The sequence below is a fragment of the Pipistrellus kuhlii genome, unplaced genomic scaffold, assembly GCF_014108245.1.
Source record: "Pipistrellus kuhlii isolate mPipKuh1 unplaced genomic scaffold, mPipKuh1.p scaffold_m20_p_11, whole genome shotgun sequence".
Taxonomy (NCBI): domain Eukaryota; kingdom Metazoa; phylum Chordata; class Mammalia; order Chiroptera; family Vespertilionidae; genus Pipistrellus; species Pipistrellus kuhlii.
Genome location: NW_023425416.1, coordinates 15994105 through 16008868, shown reverse-complemented (window position 1 = coordinate 16008868; position 14764 = coordinate 15994105). Strand labels below are relative to the sequence as shown.

The 14764-nt window shown below is 54.2% G+C and overlaps 1 protein-coding gene and 2 long non-coding RNA genes across 9 annotated transcripts in view; 1 reads left to right on the top strand and 2 right to left on the bottom strand.

The window, feature by feature from the left end:
- The window catches only part of ITIH3 (inter-alpha-trypsin inhibitor heavy chain 3), a 41120-nt gene that overhangs the window by 1080 nt on the left and 25276 nt on the right, over positions 1-14764 (top strand). The window contains exons 3-22 of one of the 7 annotated variants that reach the window (XM_045579064.1): positions 1168-1334; positions 1417-1521; positions 1880-2042; positions 2578-2691; positions 3716-3841; positions 4120-4236; positions 4772-4940; positions 5512-5637; positions 5939-6120; positions 7289-7474; positions 7639-7778; positions 8428-8582; positions 9243-9257; positions 10025-10048; positions 10296-10331; positions 10465-10578; positions 11318-11522; positions 12202-12371; positions 12556-12667; positions 12994-13483. In XM_045579064.1, the coding sequence (XP_045435020.1) occupies positions 1168-1334; positions 1417-1521; positions 1880-2042; positions 2578-2691; positions 3716-3841; positions 4120-4236; positions 4772-4940; positions 5512-5637; positions 5939-6120; positions 7289-7474; positions 7639-7778; positions 8428-8582; positions 9243-9257; positions 10025-10048; positions 10296-10331; positions 10465-10578; positions 11318-11522; positions 12202-12371; positions 12556-12667; positions 12994-13123 (2556 nt within the window). In that variant the 3' untranslated portion in view covers positions 13124-13483. Of the gene's footprint in view, positions 1-1167; positions 1335-1416; positions 1522-1879; positions 2043-2577; positions 2692-3715; positions 3842-4119; positions 4237-4771; positions 4941-5511; positions 5638-5938; positions 6121-7288; positions 7475-7638; positions 7779-8427; positions 8583-9242; positions 9258-10024; positions 10049-10295; positions 10332-10464; positions 10579-11317; positions 11523-12201; positions 12372-12555; positions 12668-12993; positions 13484-14764 lie in introns of those variants that run through there. The other 6 variants (XR_006741086.1, XM_045579065.1, XM_045579062.1 and 3 more) reach the window with 6 other exon arrangements.
- On the bottom strand, positions 595-8695 carry LOC123652046. Its single transcript, XR_006741090.1, has 3 exons — positions 8685-8695; positions 1748-3278; positions 595-1560 (listed from the first exon to the last, which is right to left on the bottom strand). It is a non-coding gene; the product is annotated as an uncharacterized LOC123652046 (long non-coding RNA).
- On the bottom strand, positions 13067-13749 carry LOC123652045. The gene is made up of 2 exons (XR_006741089.1): positions 13666-13749; positions 13067-13606 (listed from the first exon to the last, which is right to left on the bottom strand). It is a non-coding gene; the product is annotated as an uncharacterized LOC123652045 (long non-coding RNA).

Here is a 14764-nt window from a genome sequence, read left to right as displayed (position 1 = left end):
ACCCCTTTGGGGATCGAGTGACCCTTTCACAGGGGTCGCCTAAGACCATCAGAAAACACAGATATTTACACCAGGATCATAACAGTAGCAAAATTAGATTTATGAAGTAGCAATGAAAATAGTTTTATGGTTGGGGGTCACCACAACATGAGGAATTGTATTAAAAGGTTGCAGCGTGAGGAAGGTTGAGAACCACTGCCCTAGAGACCTTGCTCAGTTCACCCTCTACCCGCAGGAGAAAGAGAATACTGGGGCATGAAGTCCTGCCCCACACTCTCTTGTCAGCACAAGAAAAAAATGCCCATTTGGGAGGTAGAATCACCCAACTACCAAAAGGCACAGTAGGAGGGAGAGGGCGAGCTTTCTCAATGGCAGTGTGAAAGGTGAGCAGGAAGAACTGGGACAGGTCTCTGACCGCCGGGGTCAGAGGGGCAGAGACCCGGCTTGGCTGGAGCCGCAGAGTGGAGGTGACAGGATCCACCTGGAGGACCTCAGAGCAGGGGGAACACTGTCCTGAGGGCAAAGGGGAGCACCTGGGGGCGGGGGCGGAGGGGTGGTTACAAGGGAGGGAATAGGGTCAGGTTTGTTTTTTACAAGATCTCACTGGCTACAGGCTGCATGGAAACAGATTACAGGGTTAAGGAGGCCATGTGTAACCCAGACATCGCCATAGAGCTGTCCTCCGTTCACCCTCCCTGCCTCCTGGCTTGCTCCCTCCCCTCGCCCTCTCTTTTTGGCATAATGTGAAGTTCCTCTCATGGTGCAAAATTCCCCTTCCTAAGTGACTTCTTGCTGCTGAGCAATGAGGTAGGCTGAGCTAAGGAACCTGTGGGGCCCCGTGAACAGGGAGAAACAAAGGCTGAATCAGACAAGGCCTCTGCCCTCCAAGAAGGCCCTGATCCTCGAGGGGAGAAAGTGCTCAGGAAGGCCAGCCCATGCCCGGGCCACCGGGACTGCCCAGGCGCCTGTCATCAGGACAGTGGTGGCCAGCTGGACAGGGGGATGGAGGAGGCCACGGGGCTACCATCACGGTTGACTGGGAAGCTTTGCAGGCAGGGCCTTTGGAATCTGTAAAGGGAGTTTGAAAGGGGAGTGGCCAGGTTGAGGACCTCCTTTCTAGGGCCCTGGTTGGCAGGTCACCACTGATCACCATCCCCTCTCCCACAGAAGGCTGGCGATATTGAGGTCTACAGTACCAAGGTCAGCTGCAAGGTGACCTCCCGCTTTTCTCACAATGTTGTCACCACGAGTGCCGTCAACCGGGCAGATGCCGCCAAGGAGGTTTTCTTTGACGTGGAGCTGCCCAAGACCGCTTTCATCACCAACTTCACATTGTGGGTGTCCCCGTGGCTGCTGGCTCTGGGCTCTGGATGGGGATTCTGGCCCAGCATGAACCCCGCAACTCTTTCCCTGCAGGACCATCGATGGTGTTACCTATCCTGGTAATGTCAAGGAGAAGGAAGTCGCCAAGAAGCAGTATGAAAAGGCTGTGTCCCAGGGCAAGACAGCTGGTTTGGTCAAGTAAGTTCGGAGCCTCAGGCCTTGGGGAGAATGTCTGGTCTGTAAGGAATGCAAACAAAAACAGTAGCAATCCTTCCTCCTCCTCCTCCTCCTCCTCCTCCTCCTCCTCCTCCTCCTCCTCCTTCTCTTCCTCCTCCTTCAACTTCTCCTCCTCCTTCTTCAACTTCTCCTTCTCCTCCTCCTTCTTCTTTTTCTTTTTATTGCAAAACATGTCTGTAATTCTTACAAGGTTATCCCAGTATGATGTTGAAGCTTAGAGTGAGTAGTGTCTCCCTCAAGGGGCTGACTTGAACCCAAGGCTCAGGATGGGTGGGGTTGTGCAGTCTGTGGGGCAGTCGCTGTCTTGCACCCCATTCAGGGCCTCTGGGCGGAAGTTGGAGAAATTCACGGTGTCAGTCAATGTGGCTGCGGGCAGCAATGTCACGTTTGAGCTAACCTACGAAGAGCTGCTGAAGAGGAACAAGGGCAAATACGAGATGTATCTTAAGGTCAAGCCCAAACAACTGGTCAAGGACTTTGAGGTAATCAAACACCTCTGCAGGCCCTGCTGAAACTGTGGGCACAGGATGGGAGGTTGGGAAAGGGCGCCTGGGGCAGACCTCGGAGCAAGGTCAAAGTCACAGAAGTCCAAGTCTTGGTTGAGGAAGCTTGGGGGAATTACAATGGCTCTGGCCAAAGCAACTGGGCCAAGGGGAGGAGGAGGCTGGGCTGGACTCACCCAGATCTTTGGATGCTGAGCCCTTGGGCAACATCACGAAATGCCTCTGTATAGCTCGTAACTGGTTATAATGGTGCTCTACCTACATGAGATCTGAAATGATTTCATGGTGGAAATTGGACACCATCTGGCAGGCCATTGGTGAGCTTTGGGGTTATAGTACCATTCCTAGGCTCTTTGGGTCATTTTCTTGGTGGGAGACATCAGGTATGGCTGTCACAGAGTTGTGCTAGAAGCTGGTCCCTGCATCATCCCTGACCCATCTCTGTGGGCCCTGTCCTAGAGGTTGGCATCTGTATGGTCACTGAGTAACATCGCCTTACCTTTGCACATTGCAGATCCTGGTAGACATCTTTGAGCCCCAGGGCATTAGCATGCTGGATGCTGAGGCCTCATTCATCACTAATGACCTCCTGGAAAGCGCCCTCACCAAGTCCTTTTCAGGGAAAAAGGTGGTATAGATGTTTCTTAGGCGTGGGGGGCAGGGACAGGAACTGAGACCCTACCAGGACCAGTCTGAGCCCTAGGGCTTGGCTGATGATAATGAACGTGTGTCTATCTGCTGCCTCACTGTCTCCCTGGCCACCTGGGTCAGGAGTGGGGATGCTGGAAGTGGGGGGTGGGGGTGAGGGGCGAAGACTTTTTGCTGAAGACCACCTGTTGGGGGAACTAACATGCCCCAGCAGCCCTTCCTCAGCCCCTCATCCTGTCTCCCAGTTTCAGAGGGCCAGTAGGGGTGCTTCATTACCCCAAAGTGTTTGTGCTGGAACTGGTATTTGCGTGTGGGGGCGGGACCTCTTATAAAGCCCAGTCTCATTCTCCCTTGGGAGGTAAGCAGGAGAGGTTACTGCCCCTGTTTTACAGATAAAGAGACTGAGGCCAGAGGCAGTCAGTTAGATCTGCTGACTCCACATTGAGGGGAGTGGAAGTTGAATGGGAACTTTATTCTCGGTGCTAATGGTTGACTCTGATCCCCAAGGCTCCTACTATTCCAGGGTCTTGCTGACCATGGGCTGTGGATGCATGTATGGAGCACACACTCAGAGGGCTGCTGGCTTCTTCAGGGATGGGCCCTCTTCCTCCTCCCTGCTTTGCTTACTCCACCTCACTCCTCTTGACACCAACCCATACCACTCAACATGAAGTTCCTTTCCACGTTGCAAAGCTCCCCTCCGTAAGGGGCTTCTCAGTGCTGACAGCCTAGTAGGCTGAACACAGCGACTTAGCTGCACGGGGAAAGACAAAGGCTGAGTCAGATAAGCGGGCCACTGTCCGCCAAGTTGCCCCTGCTCTCCGAGGAGAGAGAAGTGCTCAGGAAGTCCAGTGTATGCTGTGCGGTGGCAGGACTCCCGGGTGCCCACCCCGGGCTTCTCCCTGTGAGGGCTATTCCTCGGCCCCCAAGGCACCCATGGGCCGAGGGCTGCAGTGGGCAGTGCCTGGACAAGCTGAGCAACATCCTCCATCTCCCTCCTTCAGGGCCATGTGTCCTTCAAGCCCAGCTTGGACCAACAGCGTTCATGCCCAACCTGTGGAGAAACCCTCCTCAACGGAGACTTCATCATAACCTACGATGTGAACAGAGAGACTCCAGCCAACGTGCAGGTACTTCCCTACGGGCTTCATCAGGCTGGTGGATTGCGCGTCACAGTAGAGTGAGGGCTGGTGCGGGAGGGGCCGCGGCTGCACCCGCCTGGATATTTGGTCCAAGGTCAAGAATCCTGCAGGGCATGGGGGAGGCAGGCAGCCCAGAACTTGTGTGGCAGACTTACCCAAAACGGACACCTTCTTCTCGCCCTGCTAAATGTCAGCTTTTATTTGCAAGAGAAGCCACCGTGTAGTTGCTTCATGGACCTGACCACCAGTCTCTCTCCCCTTTGCAGATAGTCAATGGCTACTTTGTGCACTTCTTTGCACCTCAAGGCCTTCCTGTGGTGCCTAAGAATGTGGTCTTCGTGATTGATGTCAGCGGCTCCATGTCCGGCCAGAAAATAAAGCAGGTACAGTCTTCTGTGCAAGTGGGGGTGAGGGTGAGGGTATATATTAATAATAAAAAAAAAACCCCACCTTACCTGAGGATATGTTTCCAGATTTATAGAGAGAGGGGAAGTCAGGGGGAGAGAAACATGGAGAGAGAGGAGAGGGGAGCACTAAATGCATCACTTGTGATTTTCCTACGATGTGAACAGAGAGAGAAACGTAAATCATTAGTTTCCTGTAGGTTGAACCTTCAACCTAGGTATGTGCCCTCACCATAAATAAAACCTGCAGCCTCTTGGGATACGGGGCACCACTCCAAGCAACGAAGCCACCCAGTCTGGGCCACAGTTTTCTTCTTCCTTTTTTTAAGAATTGGACAAAGCTGAAGTTTCCAGTAAAAGAGGGGGAAGGAGAATAGGATAAAAAAAGGCAGAAATGCCCACCCCTATTGTTGCAGGCCGCAGGGGCCCCGCTGCCAGCCCTGGCTGTGAAGACACCAGGCTGTCTGTGGCTCCCTCTCCCAGCTTCTTGTCTGCCTGTCTTTCTCTTTCACAGACCAAGGATGCCCTCCTCAAAATCCTGGAGGATATAAAAGAGGAGGACTACCTGAACTTCATCCTGTTTTCTCATGATGTGACCACTTGGAAAGACACTTTGGTTCAAGCCACTCCTGAGAACATCCAGGAGGCCAGGGAGTTTGTGAAGAACATTGCACTTCGAGGATGTAAGAACAGAGGGGAGAGCAATGTTCTCACTGCCCCTCTCTCTGTCTGAGCAGCCTGTTCCCTCCTCCCTGGGGCACAGGCTTGCAGACCAGGACGGCAGACCCTGTTGGGGGTAGAGGTGGGAGTAGAGTAGGGTCCTCACACTTGATCTCAGGGTCTAAGAAAACCCATCTTCCTGTTTCTATCCCTTGAAGCTGGTGAACACAACTCCCAGCAAGATAAGGCCACAGAGAGCCTTCACTGTTGGTCGTTTCTTACGGAAAATCACAAGTGATGCATTTAGTGCTCCCTCTCCTCCCAGTGAAAAGCCGGGAGTCCACCTGACTCTTTCCCAAATTGTTTCTACCATCACCATGTGCTTCTATCCCTACAGCAACCCTGAGAGGCAGGTTTTACCCCCATCTGAAAGGGTCATCCATTCATTCTTCACTCACGAAGCAGTATTTACTGAGTACCACCACGTACTGGCAGACAGAGTCCTTGGGCACAGGAGCAGGGCCAAAAGTTCCAAGCCCCTCCTCTGTGGTGGTCCCCTGAGGGCCCATTCCCATGGAGCTTTCTGTGTGACAGACACCAACATCAATGACGGGCTGATGATAGCCATCAACATGCTGAACAAGGCCCGGGAGGAGCACACAGTGCCGGAGAGGAGCACTTCCACTGTCATCATGCTGACTGACGGGGAACCCAATGTTGGTGAGGCAGGCGGCCGTGGCTCTAAATCAGAATCCCAGTACCTGGCTGTCACTCCTGGCTCTGTAGCCTGCTTGTTGCAAGACCTTGGGCACCTCTCCCCAGGGCTCCTGCGGACTGTGAGCCCCTAGGGGTCAGGGAGCTGCCTTCCCTGGTCAGGGCTGCCCACCCTCTGGCCTGACAAAGTCTCCTGGCCATGACACCACCCGCGCTGCACAGGCAGGAATCTGATCTCTTCAGACAGAGCGGGTCCAGACAGTTGTCCGGGTGGTGGCTAGAGTGTGAACACCCCTCTATCCCGCAGGTGAGAGCAGACCCGATAAAATACAGGAGAACGTGCTGAGTGCCATTCAAGGCAAGTTCCCCTTATACACCCTGGGCTTTGGCAGAGATGTGAATTATAACTTCCTGGAAAGCTTGGCCCTGGAGAATGACGGTTTTGCCCGGCGCATTTATGAGGATTCCGATGCCACCTTGCAGCTGCAGGTATGCCTTGTCTTGCACCCCTCCAGGAATGAGGGGCTCGCTCCTTCCTCAGGGAGCTATGCCCTCAGGTATCATTTTAATAATTAGAAAGCACTTCCTCTTAAGTTGAAATCTACCTCTGGTTCTTACCCATCATTAATGGTTCTAGTGTGGTCCTCTGGCTGCAGAGAAGAGGTTCCTCCACAGGATTGCCAGAGCAACGATAGGACATCGGTTAAATATGAATTTCTGGGAGGGAGAAAAAAAAAAGTCCTTTTGTAGTGTAAGTGTGCCCTGAAGATTGCATAGGACACTGCATTAGTTTGGGGGCTGCCAGGACAATGTGCTACAAACAGAGAGGCTTACAGCAGGAATGTGCTGCCCACACAGTTTTGGAGGCTAGAAGTCCAGGATGAAGTTGTCGGCAGGGTTGGTCCCTCTGAGGGCCCCGAGGGGGGATCTGCCAGGCCTCTCTCCATGGCTTCTCATGGCTCTTCACATCCTCTCCCCTGTGTGTGTCTGTCCCCTTTTCAATAAGGACACCAGTCACATTGGATTGGGGCCCATCCCAAAGTCCTCATTTTGAATTAGTTACCTCTGTAATGACCCTGTCGCCAAACAAGGCCACTTCTTGAGGGACTGAGGGTAAGGAATTTAACTACATATTTTGGGTATTTTGGAGGTACACAATTCAGCCCACAATGGACATACTTATAACAAAAATTAACGTCTTGTTTATCTGACATTCCAATTTAACTGTATTTCATTCACTAAACCTGGCAATCCCCACTCTTCCCGGCCCAGGTGCTGGTCCACCTCCTCTGTGGACCCCTGAGCCTCCATCCCACCTGCTCCCCCTCACACCTTCTCTATCCAGCCTCGCCTCCTGTCCTTCTCTCTTCCTTCCCTTCATGCCACCAAACATTTCTTGAGTGCTTCCTGAGTGCAAGAACGCTTGTATTTTTCTGGGTGCGAGGGGTGGGGTGGGCTGAGGAGGGGGAGGCAGAGGGGCTCCCACACATTGAAGGGCACAGCCAGGGCCACGTAGAAGTGGAGATCAGGCCAGGCCCGGCCCAGCCTGTGGGACTCAACAGCCTTTGGAGGCACCAGTGAGAACCCTCCCACACTCCTCGCCGTGCCCGCCTGCCCTGGTGGCCTGAGGTAACCAGGTCCCCTCTCTGGACTCCAGGGCTTCTATGAGGAGGTGGCCAACCCGCTGCTGACGGGAGTGGAGGTCGAGTACCCTGAGAACGCTATCCTGGACCTGACCCGCAACACTTACCAGCACTTCTACGATGGCTCTGAGATCGTGGTGGCTGGGCGCCTGGTGGACAAGGACATGAACAACTTTAAGGCAGATGTGAAGGGCCACGGGGTAAGCTGGGCTGGGCCTAATATGGGCTGGGAATGGGGGAATCAAGCAACGATGGAGCCTGTGTCTATGGGCTGATGGTCTAGCAGTGGCCATCCCTGAACCGGGCCACCTGGCTTCAAACCTCCATTCCTTATGCCTCTCACCTTCTCCCATCCCTGCCCCAGGCGCTCACTGACCTGACCTTCACAGAGGAGGTGGACTTGAAGGAGATGGAGAAGGCCCTGCAGGAGCAGGACTACATTTTCGGGAGCTACATTGAGCGGCTCTGGGCCTACCTCACCATTGAGCAGCTGCTGGACAAACGGTGACTCAGAACCATCCCTCACAGAGCTGGGTCCCACTCTGGGCCCTGGCACTGCCCCATCATCTCCCTGTGCCTGACCCTGGCTGGCACTGCTCTGCGGGTTCCCAAGAGGAACATGACTGGTCCACACCTCAGGAACTACACCTCATGCACACGCCCAGCTGCCCTGCCCACATTTCTACCCAGTCCATCAGAATGTTTTCCAAGGCAGAGCCCAGCCTGACATCTGGGGGCAGCGATGGAGGGGCCAAGGCCGGGGGCGAGCCATCAGCAACCAGAGGGCAAAGCCGGGGCCCATTGGAGAAGCATGTCATCTCCTTTAAGGAGGGACTGGCCTGTGAAGCCCCTGGTGCAGGGCCTGGCACCTGATGAGCACTCCCCAGGAGTGACTGTGGCGGTGGCCATTGCAAGTCTCTTATATTTTATATCTGGGGAAACGGAGGCCCCCTCAGAGAGGAAGCACAGCCTGTCCATCTGTCTCAGGGAGCTGGTGAACCAGGTTTTTCTGAGTACTAACAGGCTCCGCCATGGGCAGAGGGGGTCCTGGGCAGTCGCTGGGGCTCCTGGCCTGGTAATGGTCGTCAGAGCAGGGAAGATGGGCAGGGAGCTGAGCTCTGAGCTGACCCTGTCTCCACGCCCCTCTCTACAGCAAGAACGCCCATGGAAGTGAGAAAGAGAACCTCACAGCCCAGGCCCTGGAACTATCCCTCAAGTACCACTTTGTGACCCCGCTGACTTCCATGGTGGTGACCAAGCCTGAGGACAGTGACAACCAGATGGATATTGCTGACAAGCCTGGGGAAGGTGGGCATGGGGAGTGAAGGCCAGAACTTGGAGGCCTTCTTCTAGGGCCGGGCCTTGGGTGTCCTGAGAGCAGTGGGCCAGGCTGGGGAGACCCAGCCACACTGAAGAGGAGCAGGCCCCAGGGCACTGAAGGAAAACTGGCCAAGTGCTGGGGAGTGTGTTTGGAGGGGGTGAAGCCATCAGCGGGGACCGTGGGGGGTGGGGTGACGACAAACCTCTGAGTCTCTAAAGGGATATGAAGTCAGGAGTGAGTACCCTGCCCAGGGTCACTTCCGGGAGAGGGACTTAGGCTGCAACATGGAAGGGCTCAGTTAGACAGGAAGAAGTACTCCCAGCCTTAAAGCTAGGCCACGAGCATGCGACGAGAGTCAGAGGCTCTGAGATCTGGAGGCTGGGACCAGGCTGGGCTCACCATACCCGAAGAGGGCATCCCTTGAGTATCCCTACAGCTGGACACACAGGCTGGAGTGTGGGCACTGGGGGACATGGGAGGCAAAGAGATAGTCCAGGCCAGGCCAAGAGCTCCTGGTTGCGGGAGCTCAGCTGGCTGCTGGGAGGCCCCCAGCATGGGGCAGCTTGGACAGGAAGCATATTGATCACATTGGCCCAGACCCCAGGAGTCTGTGTCTGCTAACACATTTCTCCCCTTCCCCCTCACAGGGCCTCAGGAATCAGGTGAGCTTCAGCCAGGAGCTGTGGGTGGGGGTCCTGGGAGGGAGATAGGAGAGAACCCAGGAGGCCTTTCCAAGCAGGCCTGGGCTCAGGTCCCAGCTCCGCTGCCCACTCATGAGCAACTTTGGGTCAAGATCTGAACGCCAGGTCCTTGTTCGTTGACTGGAGGTGGCTTACAGCACCCAGTGTGTCTTTCATCATAAAATTGGAGCCTCACCCCTCACTAGCCCATCACCACCAGGCAGAGCTACCCCAGCCCCTGCCTGCCTCACCTCCATCAATACAGGTTGTTCTATCCAGCTTTCCCCATAGAACAGCCCTGTCAAATGCACATCACTGGTGTGTATGTGCCTATGGTATGTGTGTGTGTGTGTGTGTGTGTGTGTGTGTGTTACTACCAAGGACAGCTGTAAGCCTCATCCCCCCCCCGACAAGGGATGGGCAGGAGTTGAAGAGTGGCAGACAGGATGTGCTGTGAGCTTTACTCAGGACAGAGAAGCTGGCCTTCTGATGGCTTGCATTTCAGCCATATCAGCGTGCCACGCCCTTGGCCTTAAAATCACACCCATATCGGCACCAGTCCTAGAAAGAAGTTCCTGGGCATGCCCCCATTTCTATAGCCTAAACTAAGGCTCACATCCCGCCCACTCACTGTCAGTGCTGGGGTTTCATTGTGCACCAATAGCCCCAAGAGAGGCGAAAGGCACAGGTGTTGGGAACAGGGCACCCCAGGCCTTCACTCACGACTGTCCTTTGGCTTCTTTTTTCAGTGTCCCCCGCCACGGCTTACATGAGTGAGTATACGCCTCGGCCACAGTCCCCTGCCCCAGCACAGCCCTGTGCGTGCCCCCTGGAATCTTCCTAAATCAGCTCCCTGGGGAGGCAGATGGTTGGATCCTGAGGAAATGGGGGTGGGTGGGTGTTGAGAGCATTAGGAAGCAGGAAGGGGTGGGGTATGAACCTAACTCTTGGGGGGGGGGGTTCTGGTGCCTCCCCAGGCCTGCTTGTTCAGTTCAGCCCTCTCTCCCTCTGTGTTCACAGCCAGCTACCAGCCTCCTTCTAATCCCTACTATTATGGTGAGTTCCCCGGCTCCTCTGGGAGCAAGGCTCAGGGCCCAGGGCCCAGTGCCTCCTGCCTGCCTAGGATTGCATCCCTCAGAGGCCAGAGGGTGAGGCCCAGCACCCAGCCCTCTCTCTGATGTGCCCTCAGTGGATGGAGACCCCCACTTCATCATCCAAGTCCGAGGGAATAAGGATGCCATCTGCTTCAACATTGATGAAGAACCAGGCACGGTGCTGCGCCTCATTCAAGACCCCATTACAGGTTGGAGCTGAAGGGTGGGGCTGGGGTCAGTGGACTTCCTGGGAAGGCCTGGAGTCCCCTGAGTGGGCATATGGACTAGGTTCTCACTCTGCCCACATTGGTCCCATCTCTCTATGTAGATTACACACTGGAAAGAGCTGTCCAGACCACAGACTAGCCAGGTTCCCCAGGGGCCAGTGTGTTGGGGAGAGGGTTAGAGTTAAGGACAGCATGGCCCTGCATGCAGGACTCAGCCTATAGCTGGGGAATAGTTTTTCTCTGAACAATAACAATTCCTCGCCTAGGCAAAGAGAAAGGTCTACATTGTGGGCCCTCAGCCACTAGAATGACCTAAGAGTGTGTAGGAACAGATGAGGTTAACTGTGAAGTTCTGGTCTCTTCTGGGGACCCCCACTCTGCCACCTTGCAGCAAGTGTGGCTGAGGCAGAAGGCATATCCTTTTTTTTTTTTTTTTTTAATATATTTTATTGATTTTGTACAGAGAGGAAGGGAGAGAGATAGAGAGTTAGAAACATCGATGAGAGAGAGTCATCGATCAGCTGCCTCTTGCACACCCCCTACTGGGGATATGCCCGCAACCAAGGTACATGCCCTTGACCGGAATCGAACCCGGGACCTTTCAGTCCCCAAGCCGACGCTCTATCCATTGAGCCAAACCAGTCTCGGCAGAAGGCATATCCTTAATGGCCAGCTGATTCCAAGATCTCCCTGGTCTCTTTCTGCTCCTTGTCCCTGGCAGGCTTAACAGTAAATGGGCAGATCATTGGTGACAAGGGAAACAGCTCAAACTCTAAGAACAGAAAGACTTACCTTGGCAAAGTGGGCATTGTCAATGCTCCGATGGACTTCCGGATTGAGGTGACCACAGAGAAGATTACTCAACAGAATGGGGCTGCACAGAGTACTTTCAGCTGGCTGGATACGGTCACGGTCACCTCAGAAAGGTAAGGCCCCATACAGGGACCCGATGGAAGGAGGCTTGAAGAATTTGCAGAAATCTGAGGACAGAAGACCCATACGGGGTTACAGGGAAGACTGGTGGCCTCGGAGTTCAGCCCCTGCCCTGGGGGAGGGTGACCATAGTAGAGCTGAGCCAATGCCTAGGGCCCCTGTGAGAACCAGAATTGGTAGCTGGAGAGTTCAAAGGGCTGACCTTGAGGGAAAGGCTACATAGACCCAAGGATCAGGTAGATGTGGCAATATGGTCATAGCAAGAATCCCAGTTGCATCTTCTCTGGCTGAATTTATTAATTCCCAAACTGCTCAGCCTCTCCTATGCCATTCGATTACCCAGAGCCTGGTAGGCAGGCAGGAGTGTTACTCCCACAGAGGCTCAGAGCCGGTGTAGAACCTGCCCAGGAAGCTAGCAGCTGAGCTGGGACTGGATCCCAGGCCTCTACATGCCCAGGAAACCACTTTCCTGCTTCTGGAGGAGCAAGGCTGCATTCAGTGGAGGCAGAGTCAGCATGCATGACCTGTCTTTCCTCCAGCAGCCCTGAGCTAGTGCCTGGCGTCTGTGTGTTCTCAGATGCCATGCACAGAGCAGGCTCTGCCAGGATGTCCTTGATTCAGATGCTGGTGTCATGGTCTCTGTGCCCCTGCTGTCCTCATCTGTTCCCCTAGGTTCTCCTTGAAGATCAACAGGGAGGCTCTGGTGGTCTCCTTTGGAGAAGGGATTACTTTTAAGGTGGTTCTGCACCAGGTGTGGAAGAAACAGGCCGTCCACCTGAACTATCTGGGCTTCTACGTGCTGGACAGTGACAAGATGTCAACAAAGTCACATGGGCTGCTGGGTACGGAATGTTGAAGCTTCAGGCTGTGCAGGGCAGAGGGAAAAACCATGAGCAAGGCTCTCCTAGTAACTCCATGCCCAGCACACAGTACCCCACTCATCCCTTGCCTTAACCCTGGAAGGCCAGTGGCCATGCTACCTGGGGCGATGGCAGGGCCTGACAGTGTAAATGTTTTTCTTCCCAGGACAATTCTTCCGCCCTCTTGCTTTTAAAGTGTCTGACTTCAACACAGACAATGACCACTCAAAGATACATGCCACCATGCTGGTGAAGAAACATCGGCTGGCAGTCACCAGGTGAGGGGCCCCATCTGACACCCTCACCCTGTCCACTACCAATCCAGGAGGAAAGAGCCCTCTCTGCCCACACACATTGGTCCAGCAGGCTTTGTCTTCTGTGGGGTGGGTGCCCGCATTTCCCTCTGAGGTCTTGACCCCCATTTGTCCCTTTCTCATCAGGGAAAGGCCACACTCAGCCCCTAGAAGTAGTAACTATGCTACCTCGTTCTTAGCTAAAGAATTATGCAGTTGGCAATGTCACACCCTTTTCCTACCTTGGTCCAAGGAGCATAGCAGCCATCTTGTCTACCCTGTGTATCACAGCATCTCTCTCCTTTCTCCAGGGGCTACCAGAAAGACTACAGGAAGGATGTCCATAATGGCACACATGTGAGCTGCTGGTTCATCCACAACAACGGCCAAGGGGTGATTGATGGGGTCCACAGTGACTACATTGTCCCTGACCTGTTCTGAGTAGCTGGCCCAGCTCGCCTGGCATCTGGAGCAAAGCGCAGAGCCAGGCGTGAGGGAGGGCTGTGACAATAGAGGACACAGTGGAAACCAGACCGCTGCCAGCCTGTGCATGCCTCTCTCGGCCCCTACTCTGGGGAACACCAGCCAGGACCTGAGGCAGCTCAAAGGAAGGACTGGCTGCTAGGAAGGCAGCTTCCTGGGCCTCCCCAGCAATGCTGCTGAAGGACAGGGCTGGTTGGTGTCACACTTTGGCAAGTCAAATGTATGATGAAAATGAAAATAAAAAATGGACTCTGGAGCAAAGAGTCTCTGAGTAGTTGGGAAGGGCTGAGCGCATTTCAGAGGCTAAAAGGTTCATGAGGAACGTCTGGTCCTTGCTCAGAAGCTCCTGTTGGGTCCTTCAGGCCTGGAGGTCCTACTGTGAGGACTCAGAAGCAGAGTCCTCCAGGGCTGGTACAGACTGCAGCGGATTGTAGATGCCATCTACCCACAGACCCGCCCACTGTCTGTCCATCCACCTATCTACCCATCCATCAATCCACCCATCCATCCATCCATGGATCTGCCCACTGTCCGTCCATCCATCCATCCATCCATCCATATATCCATCCATCCATCCACCCACCCACGTGCACATTGTCTATACTTCCATCCATCCATCCACCCACCCGTCCATCCATCCATGTACTACCCACCCATTTGTTCATCAGATGAAACCAGTATTCTGGGCTAGAATCTGGGGGCACACAGATTCCTGTTCCTATGTACACAGATACCTCAAATTTGCCTTCAGCTGGGCTGGGGATCCTTGGGATCTTCCAATCATACCCTACAAAGTCATGTGGGGGTCAGACAGTTCCTGGACCTAGGAGCTCTGAGAGCCTCGCCCACCTGAATAACTGTAACTGCCCCTTCCTGGGTCTCCCTGCTTCCAGAGGGAGCTTTCCAGAGCAGAACCAATCATTGCTCCCTGCCTACACCCTGTCAATGACATCTCCCACCCATTGCTCTTGAGATAAAGACAAAAGTCCTTCCTATGGCTTCTCAGATTCATCAACTCCATGAACCAGGCATCTCCCGTTAACTTTCTGTATTCCAGACACACAACTGCTTCTAGTTCTGCAAACACAAGCCCTCCTGCACCAAATCCTTTGCCTATGCTGCTCTCTCTGCCTTCAGGACTAAGAGCATGCTGGATTGAGAGTATCCCTTTGAAGGGAACAATGGGCAACTTTGCTTAATGGCACAGCAAGGGACACAATAAGGCCAGAGGAGGTTGGAGTCTGATTGGGAAAGATCATGAAGGCCAGTGGGGGTGGGGATGGGATCTGGTCATGGGCCACACAGAGGTTTTCCTACTTCCCACTCCAGGGCCTCTCTGGATTTCCTACAGACACCAGCCTGGGGTCCTAGAGAGGGTATTGGGGTGGCAGTCCAGGAGGAAACATTTATCAACAGAAAAGTCCTCCTCCCTCCAGGCATCTATGAATGGTAACTTGTGGAATGGCGCTGCTGCTACTCTAGGGAGAGGGCCACATGAGACACCACTCTAGAGTATACATGGCAGGTGTCCAGGCTCGGCTAGCAAAAAGGGCTCATCCTGGGAAAGGACATCCTAAAGTAGGCAAGCCCTTCCATGTC